The following is a 27,553-nucleotide window of genomic DNA, read 5'->3' as shown; positions in this document are numbered from 1 at the left end:
AGAGGAACCAAACTCAAAGGGGAACCCATCCTCATATGTGTGACACCGGAGGGTGTGATTATAAATATACAGTCTGGCAAATGTTGTATTGATGAGGAGGTTGTTGTTCTCAAAGACCACATGGAGTTGGCATCTCCTCTTTAGTATAGCAGAGTCTAAATGGAGCTGGAACATCTCTAGATGTCTCAGGATCCTCGTAGGGTGGGGATCATCTCAGTGGAGGTCCAAAATCTTTATGGCACGGAAGACAATCGGAGCTGGTACAATTTCTGGATAACTCAGGATAGGTAGAAAGAGAGAAGCACTGGAGAGGGATTAACGTAGCTGCTGTTCGTAATATTAGCAAGCACTAGATGATCTGAATCGCACAAATGTGCAGAAAGTCCTTGTATGCTGTAGCATTACGATGTCCATCATGACAAAGCACCTGTGCACAAGGCGAGATCCATAAAGACATGGGGTGTTGAGGTTCCTCACTAATGAACAAATCCACACAACCACACCCAAACTCTAATGTAAAACCTTCTCAAGAGATCTTAGATGATTACAGAAGAAAAGTGAGCACTAGATCTGAAATAACACGATAAGAAGCACACGTGGATGTGACTGTTACTGACTTTTAGGATCCTTTCAGTATTATATTTGGTACTGTGCCTTTAAGAGTGAAATGAGGTCACGTGCTGTCCTGTGGGAGAGAAAGTTTGACAAGTTTAACCGACGCACTAAATCTCTCTCTCTTTTCTCCCTCTCTTTATCTTCGTCACCCCGGATTGTCAGCATTTTTATTCCTTTTATCTAACTGCCGTAATTTGGCTTTAACGCAGAGTCATTTCGATCAGCCGATAACTATTAAATCATGGAGTTTCTTCAGGTAATAACTTTTTTTTTTTTTTTTTTACCTCTTTTCGTTGTGCGCGAGACTAAAGTTGCTAACGAGTTAGCAAGCTTGTTGCTCTGAGAGAGAGGGCCGCGTCCCAAATCGCTCTTTAGTCCCTACGCGAGTGCACTTGTTTCCCCCTCTGTTACAGAACGGTGTCTTCGCCAGATCTAGTGCACTTGTATACGGAACGGCGGTTAATTTGGAACGCGGCCAGAATTGAACTCGTTTTAACGTTAATTTGAAGTAGTTTCATATGGAAACGTAAAAATAAAATGCGACCTGCTTGTTGAAAATAGTTTGTATATTGTTTTATTCCCATGTAGAAACTGCTGACGGGTTTCAAACTTGACTTGGGACCATTAAAAGAGCCGCTTGGATTTATTCGCCTTCTGGAGTGGGTGAGTTCCTGTATAAGTGTGTGTGTGTGTGTGTGAAGTATGTAAGTAAGCAGTCTCTGATTATAATGTAGATGCATAATTACAGTGTTGTTGTGTCTTAAAAGACTGATTAAACTGGAAAAAACCCAGAATTGTGTGTGCATATGTTTAGTTTTCAAGGTGAACCTGATCACATGACTCTGTGGGGGGCACAAACTTTTGCACGACGGAGGCGTATCTAGAAACTTTTTTCTGAATCATATACATCATGTTTATTTAACATGTGAATAATTAACTAAAACGATTTAAACAGTATTAAGTGCAAGTACGATAAGTCTAACGTGTCCCCAGAAAACATTATGTATTAAACTGAGACATATTTAATAGATGGATGGATAGATAGACGAATGAATTTAATGAGTTGGGAAATTATTCTAGCTTTTTTTTTTATTCCTAAACACCAAAAGTGCGGCTGTGAAATTTAGATTTAGACACTAATGTTTTCAGAGCTGGATTTAGAATTGTAGAAATCATTTTGGGTTGAAAATATGGATAATGTTTTTTATTATTATTATTATTACTGTGGATTATTAGGAACGAACTGAACTGAAATGATGACGGAAAACAGAAACCTCAGACGTTTACGTTTCATTTTTATGATGCTGTAATTAAACACAGAACATCTGAAAGATAATATGTATAAGAAACGGACAAGAATTGTTTAGACACAAAATATCTTGTTTGTTGAAGTCACAACGAATCATTGAAGCGGTTTTGCTTAGAATTTTTGCGCCTTGCTTTTTTCATTCAAAGTCAAACGACCTGCTGCTTCATCTGGACTCGAGTCAGCCATGCAAATCACACCGATGCAAATTCCTGACACAGTCTTACAGCCAAAGATCTTTTTTCCCAGTATTTACAGATGTTGTTGTGTGAACCTGAATCAGGATCGGTAGATCGGTTCTGTACGCACGCTTGAGCAACAGTCAGCTGAATGCCCTGCAAAGCTACATGTCCACATAGACACAAACACTCCCACTTCCACACCCTTTAGTAATATTCTCAGCTCCAGCTGCTCTGCATCGCAACCTTATATCAGTTACAGTTGTTCGTGTTTGAGCACAAGATTAAAGCGTGGAGAAGGTTTAACGTGCGTGCTTTTCGTTTAAACACAACTACAGTTTAAAAAAGAAGAGCTGTGTTTACCTTGTAAATACATCTTTTTTTTTTTCTAAGCTGTGTGTCTGTCCGTGTGAGTGTGTGTCTCTCGCTCGCTCTCACAGCAAACACATAGTATAAATACTGAAATGATCTCCTCACCACCAGAAAAAGAACGGATTGAAATCCGAACCATGTCAGAGAACGGATGTTAGAATCACGACGTGGGTCACATGGCCGGCCCGGTCTGTGTTCTGTCCAAATGGCGTAATGTTTTACACAACCAGGGTGCTGTTACACAACCAGGGTGCAATGTTAATTAACAGGTGTAGCATTTCAGACAGCATTGAAAACCAGCCAAGGAACATTTTATAGTATGTGCATGTGCATGGAAATAGATGCCAGCAGCTCACACACACACTTGCTTTTATCCCTCTATCCTTGTCTCGGCCTAAGGTGCAGAAGCAGCCATTCTCATAAAGGAAGTTTCTTTTTGTTTGATTAAGGCGGGAGAAGTCGGGCAGTTCATATCGTGAGCACACTAAAGCAGGAGGGGAGTTACCAGGAAACGTGCAGCGTCCTGTTTAACACACAAACATGGCTTTATGGTAGCCGACTAGTCCACAACAACAAGCAGGTGGCTAGTGTGGTTTGCTTTGCTTTTTCCAAACGTTAGATGAGAATTTGTGTTAACAGAAAAACCTTTAGGTGGTCTGCGCTGACACAGTATCCGCTGTGTGTTAAAAAATAACTACATGGTTAAAGATCAACAACCTCCTGTTCTGTACAGCAGCGGTTTTATAGCTTGATCTTTAAGCACTCATTCAACATTGGACCTTATCCAGCAGCGACGTCTTCAATAAGTGAACGATAATAAAGTGATTAAGAAATCAAATCACGGTATTGAAAAGCAGGGGCGAGTTTATCATCAACGGCGTACAGAGGTTTATAATTAGAAGAATGAAACGCAATATTGCAGAAGTATCACATCACAGAAGTCCAGAAGAACGTCTACAAGAATAAATTCAGCATCGACAGAAAATTGCACTCTGATTAAGGATATCACAAGCTCCATGATATCTCGCAGCGTGTTGTGTAGCGTGATGACATTTATCTTTAACAAGATAATTAAGAAATAACATCGCAGCTGGCCAAGTGTTAGGAGGGATGATGATGATGAAGAACAGAATTCCTGCGATGTCTGGAACTCAGTCGAACGTGTCGGGATGAGATTAAAAGCGAACGATGCCGATATGAAGTACAGTAAGATGAACGAGAGACGATCTGAATGAGAGCTTTTCAGACGAGGCTCTGTGGAGTATTAAAAATGAAACAGCGTCACGAAGCGTGCAGTCAAACAGTTCATTAGAAACAAAGACGCTCTTTAACGGCAACCTGTAGGTGTGTGTTCTGGCATGAACGTGAGCACCATGTGCTCATTGTGGGTGCCAGGAAGCCTCACACCAAACACCTGCCGTGGAGAAACAGAGCTGATGATCACCGCTTATGGTTTGCTTTGCATGCAGAAAACCAAAGGGAAAGTTAAAGTGTTCAACAAAACCTCAGTGTGAAAGCTGATGACCTGCCACTCTGTTGGTGGTTTGTTAGGGCTGTGCGGTACTAATATTTTTACCCGCTGGCTATTTTCTAATTAATAAAAAAAACCAAAAAAAAAACACTTATCTTGTGCATACTCAAGTCATGTCATGTTGACATGTCATTAATACACTGTTGCCTGAGGGCTTGAGCTAAAGTAAAGAAAGTAAAACTCACCTCTAATCATTTCTTTCTATGCTAGAGTACTGTCTTTAGTAACAGACACAATATTGAGAATTACACGCACAACTAAAATACCAGATTCAGATTCATCCCCTACACATCTTCCTCACACAGACACACCCAATCCCTAAGAGAAGCTAAGAGAAAAGTGAAAAGGAAAAATGTGAAGGAATCAGAAACCCGGGCCACGATGCAGATTCAACAGGCGAGCTGGCGTGGTTTATTCTGTACACGATGAGTGTGAGAATCTGAAGGTGCTCCGGCTACTTTAATCTGGCAGCGAGGAGGGAATCTCTGTCCAACAGAGATAAATTTAGACGGGTTTTAACTGGGTGTAATTATTAACCACCGTCGACCATCGAGATCTGATGACGTTCTAAGACAAATGAGAAATTCTCAATCTTATAAAAAAAAAAGATTGATACGCGGAAAACTGTTAAGGTAATATTAATCTGTATTCGTGTAAAAAGCTGTGCTTCTGTTCATTAATCATTATGTGAGCTCAATCTGCGGAGGATTAAATTCCCCTGGTGTGAAAAAAGACAGCACTGAAAGGAATCCCTTCCCCTCATCCGGCACCATGCTTGCTTTGTTTACAATACCGCACACGTCTGTCCTCCATCAGCCCTGTTATGGCCACCGTTGTCGGTCGTGCAGTGATCCCGCTCTCCCTCGGAGAACGACCAGGTTCCAGCATCGTTTGGGCGTCTCTGACCCTAATGTCCGCGTCAGCAGAACAAACCCAGGGCTGATGACTCAGGTGGTTCCTAGAGCGACCTGTTAGCTGGGTCTTCCTGATAGAAAGGAAGTGGCGGTCACAAGGATTTGACCGTGGAAGCTGAGTCAGAGAAATACAGTGAGGGCAAAGACAAATAGAGGGAAGTAAAGGAGAAGGAAAGAGAGAGATTAAAAAAAAGAAAACAAAAAACCAACGCGTACAAAAATGCATACAATATGTACACGTGACACACACACACAGTAATTAGTTAATTATACAAACGCTCTTAAGTGCCACAGTTTACCATCTCGATTAGATTTGATCATTATCATTAATGCGGATGAAACGAAGACTGGTGTAACTCTTCGTGATCAGGAGGTTGAAGAAAAGCAACACAATTCAATCTGCTTGTGCGACTCTTCAGTGTACGTGTGGCGTCGGAGAACACGTGATGGGGAACATCCCAAAAATACACAAGTTACTTCACAACATTGGAATGTGGCCAATGAAATATTTACCTTACGTTCATTCTTCAAAAAGACTCGTCTTTCCACCAGAACGTGTTTGTTTTACTTAATCGTGCCAAACTTGTATCCTGATTGGTCAGGAGGTAAAAAAAAAAAAACCCAAAGAAAATAAAAAACAATGCTTTTCATAATTTAGTGCTTTTCTGAAATCTTTATTATTTTCAGCTTTGGAAGCCCCGCTGTGAATAACAATCTGTGGCCTTCACATTGCATTTCCTGTAGGATTATAGCCACAATCACTCGCCTCGACTTTTAGTGATATTATTTAGCGAATGTTAGACATGGATAATGCTCAGCCTCGTGACATTAACGTCTTCGAAAAGATTGAGGAAGTTAAAACGGTAATATTAAAGTAGTAGTTTGGGTTTTTAAATGACTGATGCTTGCCTCTGTAATTGTTCACCGTGGCTGTGACATTGTTAAAACGGTTCTCAAGCTTATACACTGACTGAAGAACTGCATGTAGCTAAAGAAGGTTTTGTTCCTGCACGATCCGTGTCTAATGCGGTACTTGTGTTGCAGCTCTTCACCATCTTCGCCTTCGCCACTACTGGCGGATACGTGGGGTCCCTGACCATGCTGCTCAACTGTCCAGATAAAGTTCCACATGAAATTACTGCACATTTCGGCTATCCGTTCAGGTAAACGACAGCACGTTCAGTCACGCGGTCTTATTGTTATTGTACGGATGTGTAAACCTCACATATTTAGACCAAATGAGAAACACGTGGTGTAATTATAAAGAGTCTCAAGTGTTGGTGATTTATCACATAAACTGGTGTTTATAGCTGCCGTAACATAAGGGTTAACAGGAACGAACACGTTCCACAGCATTAACCATAAATATGTAACCATAAATGTTCAAAATAAATTAAAAGTAGCAGGATGTGGTGTTTGTTTATTTAAAAAAATATTGTTAGTGTTGGAAAATCACTAACTGTGGCAAAAGAGGATTATTTTCCTATAACCGCATTTCCTGGCATTTTATTCCTTATACAGAACAGATCTGTAAGTCATGTATCTATCAGTATTAGTATTAGTAGTGTCAGTATTATCTGACCAGTCATTTATCTGAGTAAAACTTGATTAGACCTGTCAGTATATAGCTGCTTTATTTCTCACTCTCTCACTCTCTCAGACTTCAGAGTCAACCGTTTAACATCCCGAGCTGCAATTCCAGCCAACCCCCCAACTCCACCTTCCTGAGGGGTGACTTCTCATCCTCCGCCGAGTTCTTTGTGTCTGTGGGCGTCTTTGGTTTCCTGTACTGCACCTTCACCCTCATACTGTACCTGGGCTACCAGCACGTCTACAGGGAAACCACCCGAGGACCCATTGTTGTGAGTCAGCGGGAATGGGGTCCATTAGACATCCCCTAAAACACAGTAACGAAAGAAAGAAAGAGGCAGAATGATAAACAGTGATAGATTGATGTTCTAAGGATCCATATCTATCTATCTATCTGTCTATCTGTTAAGAAAGTTTGCTTTTCTGGTTTAAACTGGTGGTGTACGTCAGGACTGGGATCCTTCAGCATGCTTTCATACAGACACGAACCAAATACGATGTTCATGAGATACTGAAAGAGAGCAATGGCTTTACAGCATCATGATTAAACTCCTCTTTAGCCATAACGTAGGTGGATTAAATTAACTACTAGTTTGTTTATATTTAGGGAAATAGAACTGTATAAATCTGTTAGGAAATTTCACAGGACACTTCGAAGTAAAATAATTTCAGGGATTTAATAAATTAAAAAAAAAGAAAGAAATAAACACCTTTCCAGCTTAGGCCAGGCCCAGTAATGTTTTAAATCTGACTAAAGACACAGTATGAATGATGAGTTTCACAGCAGGGATTAATCTGCAGATATGCAGGAACATGTACAGACGTACAAATGGGCAATAAAGGTCGGCTCCTGACTGCTCCACCCCTCTGCATGTTGCTGTTGTTTTTCCCTACAGGATCTGGTTTTGACTGGGATCTTTGCGTTCCTGTGGCTGGTCTCGTCCTCTGCGTGGGGAAAAGGACTGACTGACGTGAAATATGCCACCAACCCCGATACGCTGCTCGATTACTGCAGTCCAAAGTGTGTGACCAAGATCTTCCCTGCCATGGGACGCCTTAATTCCTCTGTGGTGAGACAAACAACTAATAAAAAAAGTGTGTGTGTGTGTGTGTGAGGGAGTTAATAAAACTTCTGTTCATTTCTTCAGGTCTTTGGCTTCCTCAATCTCATCCTGTGGGCAGGAAACTGTTGGTTCATCTATAAGGAGACTCCGTTCCACAAGCCTGCTCAGCCTTCCTCCAACATGGAGCACGGAGGCAGCTCCTAATCTTGATATACTCAGACTCCACCCACTTCATTCAGGCCAATCAGAAATTAGAGTAAGCCACTGCGGGTTCACGCGGACTCGTCCTAAAGTAAAGTAAAGTCTGATACAGGTGCTCCGGGCCGGCTGCTGTTTTCCTTGCGCAGAACGTTCATTCAGGCTGTTCGGCTTTGGGTTTAAGCAGAAAGTGTCCGCTTCTGTCGCGTTACCTGGTGCAGGTGTTGTTATCTACGTCCCATAAATTGTTTTGCGTCGTTACTAATCGTTTCTCGTTCCACTTGTATACAGTTGAGTGCAAAAAAAAAATTAAAAATTTTGTCTACACGTTCCTTCATCCCACAAATAACAAACTGTATGTTTGGATATTATTAGTGAAAAAAATAACGAGTATAAAAATTAGTAAAAAAAAAAAAAAGTTAGTTCTTCTTTGATTGTGATATAAACACAGACATTCTTTAATAACTAAGTATGTTCATCCTGTAGCTTTAACAAACCTTTAACAATGTCTGAGCAGCCTTTTTTCTATTCACTTATACTGAGATGCCAATCTTTACACATTTACTGTACAATATTTCATCTTTTCACCAAGTCGGGTGTGGTCAGTGTAATTAGTGCCTTTTTGCACTTCTCGTGACGCACATTTAAAACCACTCGACTACTGACACAGAATAACTCTTTTGTATGTTTGTCATCAGTGTTGGCATCTCTGTATATCCATTCGATCTCGGCCAAATCTCCGGGTGAATCTTTGCTTGTTTTTCTTTTCAAAAATGAGTTTTAGTTCGGTCTCAAGTTTGAGAGGATCTTCACAAAGCTAATTTCTTTCGATTTAGGTCCGTTTCAGGTTGTCTCTCGATTCTATTTTAAAAATGATGGGGAGTGCAAACTTTTGCACTCAACTGTATTGCACTTAGATTATAGATAAACATGTGTTTATCAGACACACACACATAATATTTACACACACACACAAGACAATGATGGACTTGTGTTTCTTGTATAAACCAGTTTTTTGTTTTTTTTTCCTTCTTCACATTTGACAAAATTTGCTCTGTTCTTTTTGTACCAGCTTCATGATTTAGAAACTCGCACACTAAACAAAACGTGCCTTCCTTATATACGTGCACTCAGACGTTATACACTTCATCATATTCTGGACGGTTTTTGGACTGTATCTATTTTATATCTATACAAAGTGCCTCAAATGATGGATCCATTGTCTCTCTGGGGCTTTAAATAAGAATTTGAGGTTATGATACAGAGACAAGTCTCCGGCTCTTCATACACTTTCCTGGTGTGTTGTGTTCGCTTTATTTAAGCTGTAAGCCTTTTATGGTGTGATGCCAGAAGATCATTGACTTCGGGCTAAATGATTGTTCTGAAGGAAAAAACAGAACCATTTAACACTAATTTCCTTTTTTTTGTTGTTAAATACTTGTTCCTGTTTATTCATCTCAGGAACATGCTTGTACCTTTTCCTACGTAATTACCATCGAGCAGTCAGAATCTTATTCATGCTTTCCGTGTGCACGTTTTTTGTACGTTTTACATGATCTTATATGATACGAAAATCTCAAAGGTCTTTTTCGGTCACGCTTCTCAAACATAGAAACACATTAAGCATCGTGTTACTTGAGAGTAGGCATGCGCTGATTTATAATCTGCTCATAACAACAGCCTTGATTCTTTTTATGATGTCATGATCAGAGTTACAGTAAAAAAAAAAAAAAAAGAATTACAAGAAAACGCAGGGGTCGTGACGATCATTATACGCTGGTGTGATATGTTGCAGATTATTTGGCGCATGCCTCTTTGTGTCATCATGAGATCATTTACGGTCTTGTAATTGTTGTTATGATCCCATCAATGGGGAATAAACATGATTTACACGTCACACTTTCATTTCTGTTTCTCTTCAGTTTGGATTTTGTTTCTTCTTATTTAAGTATATATATAGATGATTTGGCTTCTTCCTTGTGCTCATGCAATATGAAAGCCTTAAAAACACTGTGCCTTAATCCCTAATCATAGCTTTTTATATTCCAATTTGAGGTTTGTTATTAACGATAATTAACATAATGACACGAACGATAGCAGGGATAGAGCTCAGTTCTGTGTTAGCAGTGTTTGAACACAGCACATGTGCCTGTTTTCATATAGCTCTCTGTTTTAATACCACCTGGATAGACTTTCAGTTAAATGCCTTTTTTTTTCTCTCTGGCTTACTTTAAACAGGTCGGTAAAATACACTGTTCTTACACTGTCATTTAATGCATTTCAAAAACATATCCGTTGAATTTGCATTTTGCAGGATTTTTGTGTTGTTGTTTTTTTTTGCATTGTCTGTGTCGTAAAGTATTAAACGAAGAGAGCTTCAATGCTGTTGTGTGTTTTGTGTTCTGATCAACAGATACACTGCTGTGTGTTTCTGAACCACTAGATGGTGCCACAGTACATTCGAATAAACACGTTCTTCATATTTGAACAGGGCTGTAACTATAATAATAAACAGTGCAATCCAATGTGCACTTGCTTCTATTTTAAAACTAAATAAATTAAAAAGAACTGACATGAACAGGTTTAATATTGTAAATAAAATGTAGAACGGGTTCACCATATCTTTCTAATCTATCTATAATTTAGAACTTCTCTAATTCCCTAAATGTGACTTAAATAAAGTAAGTCTTTGACCCTGAAAAATAAAGAGCTTCATGTTAGCACCACTAGGCATCAATTTAATCGGACATAAAGCTCCAAAGTTGGCTAACGTGGTTGAAATCCAGTTCCGCGTTCTCAAGCACTGTACACTGCATATATTTGTTATACGCTTATAAACTTTGTAAGAAAAAAAATAATTAAATACGTTAAACTGAATAGTGTTGTTTTCCCTTGTGTATGGAGAATTTGGCACAGACTGGAGCACTTCACTCATCAGCTATACTGGAACTAAATGGGTACTAGATACTGACAGTTTTGACATCTCTTCAGTCAACAGACAACTGCAACGTACCCCAGATGACACAATCAACTCCTTTAATCTACATCAACAGCTGACACAACAACATAGTGCTGTCCAAGAAATGACTGATAAAATGCCTGTCCAAATACCTTTCGTTCTCTCACACAGCAGGAATATTACGCCTTATAGATGTGTTATAAATGTGTAAATAACCACATATTACAACACACAGTCCCTACTGGATATTTATAGTGCTGGTTTTTGGCTTCTTAAGCTAAGAAAGTATTGACAGCAAATAACTAAAACAAAGCAATAATAACATAAAAGCAAACGTTCGTGTTTCTTGGTTGGTTGGATGGATGGATGGATGGATGGACAAACAGATAGATAGATAGATAGATAGATAGATAGATAGATAGATAGATAGATAGATAGAGATAGACAGACATACAGACAGACAGATAGATAGATAAATAGATAGACAGACAGATAGATAGAGAGATATATAGACATAGATAGATAGATAGACAGAGAGATAGATAGATAGATAGATAGATAGATAGATAGACAGATAGATAGATAGATAGATAGATAGATAGATAGACAGAGAGATAGATAGATAGATAGATAGATAGATCTCGTCAGCTGAGTAGCAACGCTGTTGAACCTCTTGTACGCTTTTTTTTTAGTTATTCTTTTATTGCAGGTGACACATCAGCGTGTTGTGTATTACTGCCATCTAGTGGTCAGGTTTAAAACTCTAAACGCGCATGCGCTAAAGCCGAACAACAATTTTAGTTTCAACGTTATTTAATTATTTGTTTGTTTGTTTGTTTTTATTATGTTGTACAACAATGGCACATCAATAATGTACATTATTGTTCATTGGATACATCAACTGTAGTTTTTATGAAAAATTATAAATATTAAATAACATCTAGCTGTGAGTAATAAAATAGTAAATAATAGATTGATTACTGTTTGGATATAAGGCTCAAAATTCAAAACCTGTTATAATTCCTACATTTTTTTACCAACGCAACAAACGTTGACATTATTTATAGGATGTTTGTTTCTTAATTAGTGAGGTTTTGATTAAATTCATTCACACAGCAGCCTTAAACTCACCCATTGTAATGGACACAAGCCCAAACACCACAAGGGTCCTGAGAATCTTGTAGAGACGTTTTTTCACAACTTTCGCACAAACAACCTCAGGATGTTTGTGCGAAATGAACAAAACAAAAAAAACAAGGCCACCTTCCAGGAAATTTTGTCTTCTGTTTGCTTTGTCAGACAAAAGTACAAAGCTCTTAAACTGCACTTTTAAACCTACAGCATGGTTATTGGCCCTGTTCTACCGTGCAGATTGCAGCGCAGCAGTAACACACACAACAGAAAGTAAGAAAAACAAAAAACAACACTGAGTAGCTCAGATACAAGCTAGCTGGCTAATCTTAGAGCTCAAATGTGGATGACTTGCTTCTCAAAACAATACAAGTTTTATTACGGTCAGTGATATAGATTTAACCAAGTTCTGAGTCTTTTTATTTCAATCCTACTCTAAACTCATCATTTAAACGTAGAGAAGTGGAACTTTACAGTGGACACGTTGAGAGCCGCCGTGGTGCCCTGATGTTAATCTGTACACAAGGAAGGAATGGCTAACTGACAAAACCGTCCCGAGTCACCAAGATGGTTTTACACGTTGAGAAGTGATTTCTGTGGTTTTTCATAAGCACAAACACACCGATCGAGTTTTGTGTGAATATTCCAAGTAAACTGAGTTACGATCGTACCGGCCGTATTTTACAAACCGAAGACGTTTTACAATCATTATTCGTAAATCTTTAATTGTTCGCAAAGTATTTTGCCACCAACGTTCGTGAAGATGTCCAATTTTGAGATGCAACCCACGCTCGGTCCCTGTATGACCGATTTTTCTGTGTCTACGCTGATTACGGATCACGTCTTTGTAACCGCCGACGTTCGGTCTCATTTGCAAAGACGTGCAAAACATCGACGATACAAGGTTTAGCAAAATTAGGGTGTTTTTACACACACACACACACACACACACATATATATATATACACCATCAGATAGATAAAAATCTAAATAATGAGGATGAAAAGGGTTCGTTGGGCCTTTTTTTGTTTGTCAGAACAAAATGAAGCACTGTGTAAACGTAAACCCCAGCGTTATAGTGCCACCGAGTGGATGTGTGTGGTATTGCATCAATATGTGCTTGGACCCCTAAAAAAAAACTAGCAAGAAGACATTAAAATATAAAGAAACACTAGAACGTCTGGGGTTAGAAAGGTAAAGATAGATTAAAAAAAAAAAAGTCCACCCACACACGCGCGCGCGCGCATACTGGGCATGCTGGCTCCGCTCGCGGGAGCGCGCAGTATGACGTAAGTGACTCGCCGCGCCGTGATGATGGCGGTGCGTGAACGCGCAGTTAAAGTAATGGCTGCTCTGGAACGGCGGGTGCCTTGTCTCGATGATTTCGTGGGTCAAAGCTGGAGCGTTTGGGCAGAGAGGATTAACCTGACAGCATCGGACGGTGAGTGATTGTGTTTCCACTCGTTTTTCCTGATATTTCGGTGTAAAAAGTCGCTCGGATGTGGTTTATTTTCGCGGAAAGGCACGGCATCCCTAACCAATGTTACCCAAACAAAGAACCTGCCAGGTCCTAGCGCTGGCCGGTTCCCTTGGTTTCCCTCAGGTCCTCTTCGTACCTACTCGTTCTGTGGATTAGGTTGCGCGAGCTCACTTTTTTATTTTAGCTCGTTTAAACCGTCACTTTGTTGTCAAAACAGGAATACGTGCGGACAATAAAACGACAGGAGTGTAAAAGGAAAGCATATCGCACAATCGGGTTTTTTTGTACAACTGTTACGAGTGTAAAAACTTTGAGCACAGACGCTTAGCTTAGCCACTGAACTAACTGTAGGTCAGGGTTGCCAGATCATGCCTCAGAAACGGCAGATTCTTAAATCCCACAGTTACATAAATAAATACTAATTCAGATAGACTGTAATTATACTCGGTTGTTATTTGGATACAATTTTCACACGTTTTGAAGCCCTCTGGAAGTGTTTTCAACTGTTATTTGTTTCGAAAAAGCGACCAATCTGGCAACCCTGTTGTATTTTCGGTGCTAGCCTAGCTCTGCTCTCTGTCTGTACGCGACAGGACGCCGGGGATACGCTATTTTTATTCCCACCTCGATTCCGCCAAAACCTCGTCTCCTGTGCAATGATTGGTTAGTCGCATACTGCCTTTTCCCACACCATTGGCGAATAGTTGTAACTCACGCGCGGGACCTGTGTACTAGCCAATCGCAGCGAAGGAGGCGGGACTATTTCGGAATATAGGCGAGAAAAAAAAAGTAACGCGCCGGTTATGGAGGAGTTTTTTTTTAATGCTAGCTGTAAAGCTAATGGACATTAAGATGCTAACAAGAAGAAAGATCAACAGTGTCCTGTGTTTATTTTTACATTCTGCTGTTAATCCATGTGGTTTTCCGTATTTAGGAAAGGATTTAGTTTGTATTAACACCGTGTCTTAAAGCTTAGCATGATGCTATCTAATACAAACCGTGTTCCGTCTGGCAGCTTTACACCCGCTTTAAGACGCTTGATGGTTTGATTTCGGGGTCCCGTGTCTCACACCACAACCTTGGCTGAATCTTAAATGGCTCCCTCTTAGACCTTAAGTGCACTACATGACACTTACACCACCCTGTGTAGTCCACCTATAAAGGAAGCACGGAGGGATTTGTTATTCAGCACATGACACCTACAACGCATCACTTAACAAGTACCTGGAGCTACAGGTACCCACTGTACACACAATACCCACTGTACACACAATACCCACTGTACACACAATACACACTGTACACACAATACCCACTGTACCTACCGTACCCACCGTACCGTACTCGCCCTCCTCACCGTACCTGACACACTGTACCCACCACACTCACTGTACCCACCATACCGACCGTACCCACTGGACACACCGTACCCACTGTACCTACTGTTCCCACCGTGCCCACCAGACACACTGTATCCACAATACTCACTGTGCCCACCGGACACACTGTACCCACCGGACACACTGTACCCATAATACTCACTGTGCCCACCGGACACACTGTACCCACAATACTCACAGTACACACCGTGCCCACCAGACACACCGTACCCACCGGACACACAATACCCACCAGACTCACCATACCCACCAGACACACAGTACCCACCGTACCAACTGTACTCACCGTACCCACTGTACTCACCAGACACACCATACACACAGTACTGTACCCACTGGACACACTGTACACGATGTGTTCAACACATCCACGTTAATGTTTACAAGCTGTCTGAACACACGGTGACCCCAAGGGTTCAAATCAAACCCCAATATATGACAATGATCTGTGAATGCACCATGACCACTAAGAAAAGAAAACAACGCACTATACAGGCTTCTCATAATAAAGATAAACTGTTGTCCAAATGATGTTTGTAGACACACAAGAATTTCACTCCACTTCCTGTCGTAGGAGGAAGCCAGCGTCCTGACGTTATTTCCTGGAAAAAACTACTCTGTCTAAAGGAAGTGCAGTTTGGTAGGGAAAGCTTAACGAAGACACTGACTTTACTGTTCCGCTGTCTCGGACAGAAAGTACTTAGCAACCAACTGAAAGTACCAAACAGTTTAACATTTAGGGTTCGCTAAGATGCTTAGTGTGAATTTGTATATTGGGCTCATTTGCATCCGTAAACAAATACCAGTGTGAGCTAAGAGTAAAATGTCATTTGTTTACCACAGAGCTGTAATTCTGGATCTTTTGCAGTTACCCAGTGCGCGTCTGATTTATAATTTATCTTTATCTATAATTTATTTATCAAAGTTCAATAAATTAGGCCAGGGAGTCTTGGGAGCAGAGCGTCACCGATATCACAGTGCTGTTCAGTAGCAAGCTGTAACTTCACAATGATCGAGAGTTTTTTCTCTTTTTTAGGGTCCAATGGGGACGACTGCAGCAAGAATGGCAAAAAAACGACGGAAACCATGACGTTGAGGAAGGAGGGTATGGATTCATCCTTTTCTGTTCTTTTCACATCCAGTGTCTTCGGTTCCCTAAAATGTGTATAAATTCCTTACAGTTTGACTTTTGAACCAACGTGGCTGCTGTAAGTACAGTGGCAAGCGGAAGCTTTCACCCCTTATAGTGTCCAATTGAAATTTTATTTTTCTATTCAATGGTGTAACATAAGAAAAGAAAAAAAAAATCAAGATCAGCGATCATCTCCACAGATATGTCGATCTTCGGTCACTATCCGGGACACGACGACTTTTACCTGGTGGTGTGCAGCCACTGCAGTCAGGTGGTGAAGCCACAGGCCTTTGAGAAGCACTGTGAGAGGAGGCACGGCTCGGTAGGGAAGCTCTATGCACACCTGCGCTCCACACCGCCAGCCGGCCAGCAGCGCTCGCACGCACGCCATGGACATGCCCCGACCACCGCCGGCCACGGGACGGGCAGCTGGAGCGGGAAGATCCAGAGCGGAGGAGGAGGTGCGGCACGCCCGTCGCCCCAATCACCCTCCACTCCACCTCAGTTTAAACACACCAAGACGCCCAAAGACGGAGTTCGGTAAGACGTGTCATTTTTTGGGGTGTTTTTCCTTTTAGAGCTGAACACAGATTAAACTAATCCTCAGACTTAACCAAGTCAGTTTGAATAAGTTTTGTTAATTGTCCTTTCCTCATGCAGCCTTTCGCCTCTGGAAAAGACGTCCAGTTCTGGTCACTCAGAGTCCACCGTCTTCAAGCAGCCTCCACCGCTGGAGCCCCCGCGTAGCTCTCCTCCCCCAAGCCTCAGAGACCCTCCGTGGCCCTACGGAGGCCCGTCGCCCGGCCGACCGTCGCCGAGCTCCACAGAGAAGTCCCCGGCCCAGAGAGCGGAGTCTGGCACGGCTAACGCCTCGACACCACACGCCCGCAGCAACCGGCCATATAAAACCTCAAGTAAGTGCTAGATGAGACGACGTGCCCTGAGCGTTCAGCTTGTATTTCTGTTAAGCGTTGCTGCGTCACACTGACATCGAAGTAGAATGTTGTTTGTGTGATGTTTCTTGGAAAATCTTAATTACAGGGTGTCCCAAAAATCTCTATACATAGAACAAATGAACATGTTTCTTCTTTTGTCTTTTATAAAGACTAGCTGAATAAAAAAATATTACAAACTTGTAATAACGAAATAATATAAAGGATGAAACATGTTGGTAGACATTTTGCTGTAAGTGTTCACTTCCCCTGTGTTTGAGGACTTTAGGGACACCCTATATTTTGCACGCTTCCATATTTGACATGCATTACATTCTCCTCCTTTTTCATCTTGTAGCTGTTACTATGGTTAATTTAAAATGTATAAAATGGACAAAAATATCTCCACTTCATGCAGAAAAACAGTGTGACCTGGACAAACACTGCGGTGTGTTGGATCCGGAAAGGAAGAAAGTTTGTACACGGCTGTTAACCTGCAATGTGAGTTTCGTCTCCTCCTCCTCCTCCTCCTCCTCCTAGTTTAGTGGACATCAGGTTTAATAATAAAAAACCTAATATATAGTAACAGCTAAAATATTGGCTCAGTTATGACCACATCAGCTGCTAAAATTAGGTTTTGAGGCTGTGAAACCAAACGATTGCCTCATAAAAATAAATTATAGGGTTTATTTGTGCAAATCTATGTGGAGGTAGATTAGTGTGTGTGTGTGTTCTTAAACGTGTGTGTGTGTGTGAGAGAGAGAGAGAGAGTGAGAGAGAGAGAGAGCGCTGTGTTCTTTGAGGTTAAACAGCTGTTTTTGAGATGAATGTCTACGTCTATAGGCTGACAGGAAGTTACACGGACATGACTTACAGGAAATGAGGAAGGAATTACAGGAAATGACCCTCTGTCCAGCTTGGTTAACAGTGCCGTATTTTATTTTTTTATATATTAGAAATGAAGAAAGAAATAACTGCAAATAAGTTTTAAAAAATGTTTGTGGGTATTTCTGAACAAGACAGATTGCACTGAGCTTTTAAAAAATAAGTAATGAACAGCGACTGTCGGACGTTCAAGCAACCAGAAATCATCAATTTAAAAAAAAATGTCAGTTTCAGTATTAAATTGGTTCATAGCTTTAAAATTAAACTAGCTGTCTGCCGTTTTACAGAAATCCCGATGTCCGTTCTGTAGCCGAATACAATTTTAGCCGAATACAATCCAAACGAACGCGATCGTTCTCTTTCCCTCCTTCAGATCCACTCCATTCACGAGCGGCGAAAAGTCATGGGACGAAGTAAAAACTTTGACCAGTTGGTGGCGGAGCTGAAGATGAGCTCGAAAAATCGAGAACGCAGCGCTCAGAGCCATGAGGAATCTGCCCCGCAGTCCCAGAGCCCCGAGACTCCCCGTGAGCCGAACGCCTCGCCGCACTGCAGGAGACCCCTGACCAACTCTCCTGCCTTCAGGTAAGATCCCAAGTCAAGTGTCTCCGGTCTCGTATTCAGTCAGAGCACTTCGAGTATGAATCAGAGAAAACGCATGTATAGTTGGGTGGTGTATAATATCTCGTGTGTGACTCTAACAGGACGCGAACGTTATCGGAGAACGCCCCCGAAGAGGAGAGGGTGGTTCGGGAGGAGGGTGTGGCTCGGGCGTCCTCCCCTCTCACTCAGGGTCGAATCTCAGTCAGTGACGAGAGCGAGGGAGAGGTCAACGACGAACCTGCCGACTGGCACTCCAGCCCCTGGCATCCCAAACCACTCGCGGTACCTAATCTTATTTAGTATTTCTATACACAAACACAAACACGACTGATAAGGTCACGTTCATGTGACCTCCAGGTTTCATCACTTAATTAATTTCATTTAAGAATTTTTTATATTCGTCGGCGTTCATCCGTCCACTGAGCCGGATGAGATTTAGTTCCACTGAACCCTTGAGCATGACAGAAGCACTTGAACACAAACCCACAGACACACACACAGCCTTACAATTCTCCACACTGCCATTCCTTAAGACGTCTCGCAGGCGAGGTTTTGACGTTGGTGCCAGATGCTAAGCAAGCGTTTGTCTGGATTTCTTTTTGTCCCTTAAGGAAATGACCTTTAACTATTGTTCATCAGATGCAGACAGTTCCCTGGCTCTTCCACTGCATGTTCTGTCCTCAGTTTACCTTTTTCTTTGAGTTTTGTGTCCTTGTTGAAACAAAACTGATTAAACGTCTGTCTGAGTTTTCAATCTGCTGTCCGGCACAACCATGAGCTTAAATTCCAGGGCTAACACACCTGACTGGTCTCAGCAGTGTGTAAGTTAAATCAGATGTGCCGAGTCTGCGACGACCCGAGGAGACGTCCGTGGAACAAACCTGTCTTTAACTACTTCACAAGATCAATAACATCTTAGCATGTTTGTCCAGAGCAGTTCTGTATGTATGAGAAACAGACTGATAGTTTTTTCCTTTCAGGTGTGTACGTTTGGTAGTTTTGCTCTGGGTCACGGCGTCTTCACGTTCGACAGGCGGCTTCATCACCTGCGGTCCGCTGTGAGTGCCATGGTGGAGAGTCACCTCAGCGCTCACCTGTGGAAGTCAGTGTCTCCTTCATTCTACCCCTGGCTTCATTTCCTTTGTTAACTTATTATTTAAGGTCATCGTTTCTATAGTAACGTCCAGAGGGACTTGTAATTTAAACCGGTGGCGGACTGATGAGTTTTGATGTTTGTTTCTGGATTTCTCTGGTAAAACACGTTTACTCCTGGTGCCTCTAATTACATACATAAGCATGTAAACCAAATGTTGCCTTTTTTTTTTTTTTTTTTAAATCTCTGTTTAACAGAACTCTCCAGCATCAAAGCCAGACAAACTCTCTATAATTATATTTCTAATGTTCCCCCTCCTTAGGAAAATACCTCAAGCATCCGAGCCTCAGTCGCAGGGTTCCTCAGCCAAGCCTTCAGCCATTCCCTCCTCCCCATCTTTCACTTCCCATCATTCCAAGCAGAGGGCAGGAAATCCCAGTGCCACCTCCCTCAAGTCGTCTTCATTTTCTTCACACGGAGCAGCCAGGGACAGCTCCTCCAGCAGCAGGGCCTCGGCTCAGTCTGAGAAATCTGGAGGTTCCCAGGCCGCAGCGCACTCCAAACCCGCTCAGACTGCCACGCAGCTAGGAACGGGGCGGTCTAGAAACCCCATTGGCAGACCCAGCAAGCAGCAGCTGCGTCTCAGGGAAACGGAGCGGGCTGATCCGGCCGCTCCCGCAAAGCGGAAAGGCTCTCTGAGCGAGGCCGGTACGGTCAGCCCGGACAGGAACTGTGTGAGCCCGGGAGCCCGACCGCTCGGATCTGGCAAAACGGCGCCGGCTCAGATTCCAGCTTTAGCGCCGCCATCATCTCACGGACAGACAAACGGCTCGCTATCGCCGGGTCACAAGCAGAGCCGGGCCGAGCCGTGGCCATTTAAGCGGACTCACGCGCCGGGCCGAACCTCGCCCACGGAGCCAGGCGCATCTGGGCGAGCAGGAAACTCAGGACACCACGGCAGGCCTCCAGGATATGAGCACAGAGGCCTGGGCAAGAAACGCAAGACCAGCGACTCATCTCCCCCCTCCAAAGCGCACCGGCTGCCTACCCCCCCTCACTCCGGCTTCTACACCTGGAAAGAACGCAAAGGAGCACCGCTGCCCGTAGGAGGGGAGAAGAAGCTCAGTGCGCCCAAGGTGAGCGTGTAAAACAGGACGAGCGTGCCTGTTCAGTTTAAAGTGCCTTCACGTATCACACTAGAGATCGCACTAGTGCTGTAATCCCTCTAGCTCTATGGCCACATTTATTGCGTACATTTCTAACACAGACAACTTAATGCATATGAATTGATGCACGAAATAAAATTTAAATAAGCTTAAAGATGTTCTGCACTGCTACCCAGTGACCAGCCCCAATTCTCTGTGCAGTTGTCTTCAGTCTCTTTGTGTTTAGTTCCAGTTCAGCAGTTTTCAGGGCACAAAATTGCTTTGTATTTTAATGGGCTTTGTCATTTGGCATTTCTAAACAATTGTTATAAACTAATAGTGGAGGGATAACGATACAGCAGCGATGGAATCGTCTTCGATTCATCCAGGTACCAATATGATGTGTGAATTGCAGCTGTTTCTGCTTTTATTCAGAGGTAGATTCATATATATCATCCAATCTGTGAAGGCTTTTTATTTTTGGATTCAAGACATGCAACACATTTTTGTATTTCCTGTGGTTGCACTAAAAGTGGCAACATCAGAGTTGAGCCACAAACTTAGCTAAACACCAAAGGCCTAACGGGTACAGTGAGTAAAACTGGAGTTGGTCAGAGTTAGGATAAGGCTTTGTGGTAATCGTGTTAGCCTTGCTCTTATACAAGGGGCAAGATCGAGTGCAGAAAGTGTTTGATTTGATCGGTGATCAACTTCTGATTATTACAGAAGCACACACACGCACGTGACCTGCTGATCTACAGATGCACTGCTAGCTATGATACTTAAGGTTTTAGAGTTAAATAACCTTTCCATCTTATTTCTGAACAGACAACTGACTGTAAGCTGCCTTTCTGTGATGCTGATTGCCTGCTTTTCTCCACAGCCAAAACTCCATCGCTGAGCAAGCCACTAACTGGGGAGCACTACAAACTATGGACTGTGGACCCAAGTCTCCAGACGTGTGTGTGTGTGTGTGTGTGTGTGTGTGTGTGTGTGTCTGCGTGTGTGGGTGGGTGCGAGTTTGGGTGCGTTGTGTGTCTGAGAGTCTGGAAGCGTTAGACCAGTGTGGATCATTACGCCGACGATGGTCCTTTTAAAAAAAGCCAATATATGAATGTGAGTGTGAGTGAATGGCAGATGATGGGGGAGTGAATTTCTCCGTGAATTCAGAAATACCTCACAATCTACTGGACATGCTGCTATATAAATGTTGATTTATAAAAATGGATTAAAATATTCTTTATACTTGACCACGAGTGTGTATTGTTACTGTAATATTACATGTAATGAAATATAAATACTGTAATGTCTGACAGAAGTAGTGGCTATAATAGTAATAGTAGTATTTGAGTTGTTATTACACAACCTGCTTGAGATGGGTAAATCACCCTCTATTTGTATTTCATAATGGTATCGCCCACAGACACGACACCCCCCCCCCCCCCTGACTGTGGGATGGGCCAGTCGTGACGTAACACATTTTTTTTCTATGAAGGTATTTAAAATGTCCCCCGTGGTCCAGTAACGAGTTCCTATAAGGAGAGATGTTTATCGATGTCTCTGTACCCAATACGTGTTAACTTTGAGTTATTTAAACGATACGGTTAAGTGAATCTCATGCATCCAACGAACCCGGAAGTGTCACCTGTGTGTCGGCTCATGTGTCGGCTCACATGTCGTCTGGGTGTCAGAGTGATCAAGAGAGGAAGAAGAGGCAGCAGGACCCCGGTCTAACACACACACACACACACACACACACACACACACAGACGGAGAGGAAGATGGAATACAGTCCTGTTGGTGAGGGTCTCGGGATGCGCGAGTACTGGCTGTACGCGTGCATGCGCAAAATCGCTCTCGTGACCGCGCATTGTGTCGCTCTTGGCTTCACCGCGCTGATCGGCGTCCTGTCCAGACCGGGAACAAGTAGGTTTATTAGCCTTTATAACCTGGGTTATTAATATTAATAATAATAATAAATACGTTTATTAACCTTTATAGTCTGGGTATTAATAATAAATAAGTTTTTAACCTTTATAGTCTGGTTATTAACCTTTATAGTCTGGTTTAATAATAATAATAATAAAAAAAATAAGTAAGTTTATTAACCCTTTGTAGTATTGTTTAGGAAGCTTCTGTACCTTAATAATAAATGATAATTATTATTATCATTATTATCATTAATGATAATAATGATAATAATAATAATAATAATAATAATAATAAGTAAGTTTATTAACCCTTTATAGTCTGGTTCTAAAAGCTTCTGTACCTTAATAATAATAATAATAATAATAATAATAATAACACATAATAAATAATAATACTAAATAATAATAATAAGTTTATTAACCCTTTATAGTCTGGTTCAGGAAGCTTCTGTACCTTAATAATAATAATAATAAATACTTATTTATAATAATAATAAATACTACTACTATACTAATAATAATAATGTTTATGTAGCACTTGGTTTAAAATCTCAGTGTTGTAAGTTCAATATAGATCTACAATAAAAATTAAGTAAAGTATTACAGTCTTCTTATTAAAGTTCATAAAGTCTTAGGCATCCTAATTTATTATTTTATGTTCCATATTTAATTGATCCATCGGTGTCTCTTTGATGACTTCTGCATTATTGAGTCTGAACAACATTGTTGTATAACAATAGCAATACCAATTATCACCCACCACACATTTTTGTTTTACAGATTAAAACATGCTTAATCTCTAAACCCATCACTGTATTATGAATCATAAAAATTAATCAAAAGATAAAATTTAATAGGGGTAATCCCTGTTAGGAAATAAATGGAAATAAAAGTTCATAACAGACAAATTTGAGTGAACAGCTATTAACCAGACTGTACCTCAACAAAAGTTATAAGGAGTAAATACTTATGCGCTTATACTTATGTGTTTTTGTTCCTTTTTCCTGCTGACACTTGCCTCAAGGCTTCTCCATGCCTTTTCAGAACTGCTTCAGAGAACCAGCTAAACTGCTTAAAGCCTGGAATGTTCAGAACAAGAATCAGATTTTTGCTTTTATGTAGGAGATGTGATTTAAAAAAAAAGAAAAGGAAGAAGTAACTTTAGGCAAAAGCCGAGTGTAAAACAGGCTTGACCTAACTTATGAGATATGATATGAGCTGAAGCGGAAATGAAAGTTTGCGCACAGCATTGGGAACGCATGACGCACAGAGAAAGCGTCTGATATTTCCAAGACAGCGGATGTGATTGTTAGACTGGATCTGGAGCACCTGCTAAGAGATCACCACATTTACACCGTCCTCAGGTTGTATCACTTTCAGTCCTCACATCCCCAAATCAACTTAACACACAAAACAAAGAGGTGTGACGTCACATGAAGGGAAACACAGAGTCACTGTCTTTGCTCAAGTCTTTCACACACATCTTGTGCCTCACCCCACATTGCACAAGGTACCTCCCACTGATTAGGTACAAATTAGGATCACATTTTTGGAGGACGATCAGAGGCCCGGATCGGCCGCACAGTCGGCTCGGTTATCATCTAGTGATATGGGATCGAGAGAGTAAAACACACAAGCAGATTTAAGGGTCGAAATGTATTTGAAGAAACAAAAACAAAAATGCAAATCATGATCATGTTCACACTGAACCTTCAGGTGCTCATTTGTTTATTTGCAGGTCTTTTTTCTTGGCACCCGCTCTGCATGTCACTCGGGGTAAGTTCACGTCCCACAGCTTTAACCCAAACATTGCCCTTATTCTTTTGTTTTCTTCCCTTTTGTCTCTGCCAGTCTTTTGCATTGTTACATTTCTTTTTTTTGTTCGAGGATGATGAATCACTAACTGGCAGCCAGCCTCGAGGCTAATCGTTGAATAATGCATCAAGTTCCTGAATTATGAATCGTACACGGTGGAACAGTGAGATAATTAGGCTCTCCCCTCTGCGTGCCGGCCTCGGGTCTATAGTTACGACTGACCCAAGAAGAAAAGCAGAACGCTTATCCATCTCAGTGATACGCTGAGCAGCGTGCCGTGACCTTTCTGCTCCTCATCAGTACACAGCCTCCTATTGTACAGTGTGGAAGAAAGGGTGCCAATAATAAAACCCCAGTGATGGTGTGACTTACAGTTTCCCTTCCTGAAGCCATCAACTGCGGTGTTAAATTTATGCTTTTTTCTAGTTGAAGGTTTGAAGGGATTACTAACTAATTGATTGTTAGATCACATCACTGCTCAAACTATTGGCCAGTTTGTACATGTAAGCAAACTCAGTGTACTGGACTAAAGTTCATTTTGGGTTATTGCGTTTTACTGCTACATTTTAATAGTAGAGATTTTAGCAACAAAGGGGAATGTTCCCCTGACACGTTTCATTAGTTGGCTCACAACTATAGTGTGTAGCTGCAAACTGCTCCTATTTACTCTTTAGAAGAAAGACAAAAAATGATCAATTAGGGTTTTGCTAATATAAACAATAAAAAAACAAAAATGCCAGAATGCTGGACAATGCACACTTACAGGCGACACAAGCGACATGGTCCCTACTAGTGTGAATATGGTGTTAGTTGTGTGAAGTCTGAGGCCACGCCTATTTCACTCTGACCGACAGCTACAGAAGCAACAGTAGGAAAAGATGAGTGTGTCATTAAACCATGTGAACTTAACTCCCTTTCCCTTTCAGTTCTGTCTGTGCATGACAGAGGGGATCCTGCTCTTCTCGACTGAGGGATCTCCATGCTGCTTCAAGTCTCGTAAAGGAAAGGTCCGCACACACTGGGTGGTGCAGGTGCTGCTGCTGCTTTTTGCAGCCATGGGCCTCGGTTTCATGGTGGCGAGTAAGAGGAAGTCGGAGCACCCCCACCTGGACACTTGGCACAGCCTGCTGGGGGTCGGGACGCTGGTGGTCACCGTGCTGCAGGCGGCCTGTGGCGTGTGCCTGCTCTTCCCCAAGCTCATCCACAATGTTTCTGTGCCCCGGCTGCGGCTCTACCACGCCACCTGCGGCCTCGTGGCCTACCTGTTGGCCACAGTCACCGTCACCGCGGCCTTATTCAGCGACTGGTTCCAGGCCACCGTCAAGGGGCCTATTTGGTACGCCTTCCTAATCCTCCCTCCCTTCCCTGCGCTAGTGGTGATGAACCAAATCACAAACACCTTCCTGCCTAAGAAGAAGCTAACGATATAAACAAGCGCACGGCAAACACAAACTGACACAATACAAGTTGGACATTTGCTGCCTTTTAAGAGTTCCAAAATGATCAGCATCACTCATGTGGTCTTCTTACAACTTGATTTCACAAACTGTGATGCAACGTTGAGGGTTTCCGACATGGCGGAACTCAGAGCTAAATGTAATTACAGTGTAATTTTAAATGAACTGAGATTTTTCTTAACACTTCCAGTTATCACCGTGCCTCGACACTGTCTGTATCAAACACTTAACAACTAGGAGCAAGCTAAATGAGCTAACTCTTAACTTCAGTCAGCCACTTATGCTTGTCATCCGTATTCCTCTGTCATGTTAAACCCAAATATTTATATTTTATTTAAAGACGCTGTACGTAAAAGCAGCTGCACTTAAAACGTGACATCTGTGAAATTGCACATTTTGTTATTATAATATATTAAGATGTAATCTTATACTTTTGCGTGTTTGCTTCAAGGACTTTGAGAAGTACGTTTGTGGATGGAATAACGTGTGTACGTCTGAAACTTAACAGCTGTATTATGCTTCAACTTATCACTTATTGTCAATATTAACTTTATGATCATTTCCTAACCTTTTTACTACGGTATTTCACAGAAAGGAATTTTAACCACATGCTACACTTCGCTTTGTTGAGTTTTCTTAACGTTTATGGTGCTCTCGAGTGCGAAGCAGGAACGTTATCCTCTATATGCATGCTGTGAGTATGTCAGTGTTTCTGAGGACCATCTGAGGTAAATGTTGCCCTGTTTTTTTTTCTTTCTGGTAACGATAGCCGTGTGGTGTGACCTTTACAATAGCGCCTGTCTCCAGTTAGCAATAATGCTCTAAACGTGCACAAAAAGGGGAAGAACGATGAAATTATTCTGTAATGTCTGTTACAATAATAATGCATAAATATAGGCCTTTTTGTCATGGTTACGTTCTAAGTCGCCTGTACATATATAGAGCTCAGAGAACCTATGGAATTCCACGTTAACACGTGTAGAAACACGTACGTGCACAGTACACATGCAAGCCTATACGTACATCATCACGGACCATAACGGAGACCCCTGAGGTGCTTTACACGATTCAGCTTGATGTTACACACTAAAAGGAATCACAACACAAAAACCCCTGTTACTGTGTTTAGATATTTAGGCATTAACCGCTCAAATAAAGGTCAACTTTGTGTTTGCTGAACTGGATGTTCATACTAAAGGACACTACTGTACATGTGAAGCCGATTTCTACTAGGATGAAAACACTTTCTGGCACAAAGATTTCCTAAAACTACCTTAATATACTGATACGTCATTAAGCAGCTGATCTCTGACCGGAGGGTTTTATACACCAGCCTGCTGTGGTTGTTGGTTTGTAACTTTTTAAAGTGCAGTTTTCAGTCTTGGGCTCAGCTGCCTTGGGTGTCATAAGCTCATGTTGGAGTTTGTTCGATGACCTCTCAGAGGACGAGTCAACGCCAGCGTAGGCTTTACGGTCAGAACTTACACTGCAATGAGAGATTTTAAAGAATATAATATGCACTTTCAGGATTAGGGATTAAAGGGTTAAATCATGGTGATGGTTTGTATAAATGTACAGCAGCAATAAAGTACTGTTTCAAAATATTAACGTGTGAATTAATTATTTTGTAAATCTGGTCATATTTAGCTATATAATGCATCATTATTTTCTAATATAGACTTCTAGCCTGTGATGTGACTGAAATGAAAATAGTCAAAGATAAATAGCATTATTTTTTACAGCCGCGGTGTCTGTGGGACTAAAAGGAATGAGACAGGGCACATTGGCATCCCCGCAGATGTCCAAACAGCCGGAAAGGAT

General features: G+C 41.6%; 3 protein-coding genes and 1 long non-coding RNA gene across 5 annotated transcripts; 3 read left to right on the top strand and 1 right to left on the bottom strand.

The window, feature by feature from the left end:
- The first annotated feature begins 687 nt into the window (after positions 1-687).
- Positions 688-10,150, top strand: sypl2a (synaptophysin-like 2a). Its single transcript, XM_060858375.1, has 6 exons — positions 688-871; positions 1,204-1,278; positions 5,962-6,080; positions 6,578-6,779; positions 7,404-7,577; positions 7,656-10,150. Exons 1-6 carry the CDS (start codon positions 857-859, stop codon positions 7,773-7,775), a joined length of 705 nt encoding a protein of 234 aa, XP_060714358.1. The 5' UTR covers positions 688-856; the 3' UTR covers positions 7,776-10,150.
- Positions 6,674-22,279, bottom strand: LOC132838178 (uncharacterized). Its single transcript, XR_009647602.1, has 3 exons — positions 22,175-22,279; positions 14,338-14,494; positions 6,674-6,814 (listed from the first exon to the last, which is right to left on the bottom strand). It is a non-coding gene; the product is annotated as an uncharacterized LOC132838178 (long non-coding RNA).
- On the top strand, positions 13,142-21,779 carry atxn7l2a (ataxin 7-like 2a). 2 transcript variants are annotated; one of them, XM_060858373.1, is made up of 11 exons: positions 13,284-13,300; positions 15,776-15,844; positions 15,921-15,947; positions 16,072-16,411; positions 16,532-16,785; positions 17,222-17,304; positions 18,062-18,273; positions 18,393-18,573; positions 19,272-19,393; positions 19,707-20,520; positions 21,413-21,779. In XM_060858373.1, the coding sequence occupies exons 4-11, from the start codon at positions 16,074-16,076 to the stop codon at positions 21,428-21,430; spliced, it is 2,022 nt and encodes a 673-aa protein (XP_060714356.1). In that variant the 5' UTR covers positions 13,284-13,300; positions 15,776-15,844; positions 15,921-15,947; positions 16,072-16,073; the 3' UTR covers positions 21,431-21,779. The 2 variants fall into 2 exon arrangements, with proteins under 2 accessions (XP_060714355.1, XP_060714356.1); XM_060858372.1 differs by lacking the exon at positions 15,921-15,947 and having other exon boundaries at positions 13,142-13,300.
- LOC132838175 (probable transmembrane reductase CYB561D1) lies at positions 22,023-27,336 on the top strand. Its single transcript, XM_060858374.1, has 3 exons — positions 22,023-22,455; positions 24,199-24,236; positions 25,202-27,336. The coding sequence occupies exons 1-3, from the start codon at positions 22,203-22,205 to the stop codon at positions 25,703-25,705; spliced, it is 795 nt and encodes a 264-aa protein (XP_060714357.1). The 5' UTR covers positions 22,023-22,202; the 3' UTR covers positions 25,706-27,336.
- Positions 27,337-27,553: the final 217 nt, after the last annotated feature.

The sequence above is a fragment of the Tachysurus vachellii genome, chromosome 22, assembly GCF_030014155.1.
Source record: "Tachysurus vachellii isolate PV-2020 chromosome 22, HZAU_Pvac_v1, whole genome shotgun sequence".
In the NCBI taxonomy this organism is placed as follows: Eukaryota; Metazoa; Chordata; class Actinopteri; order Siluriformes; family Bagridae; genus Tachysurus; species Tachysurus vachellii.
This window is presented reverse-complemented; position numbering and strand designations above follow the sequence as displayed.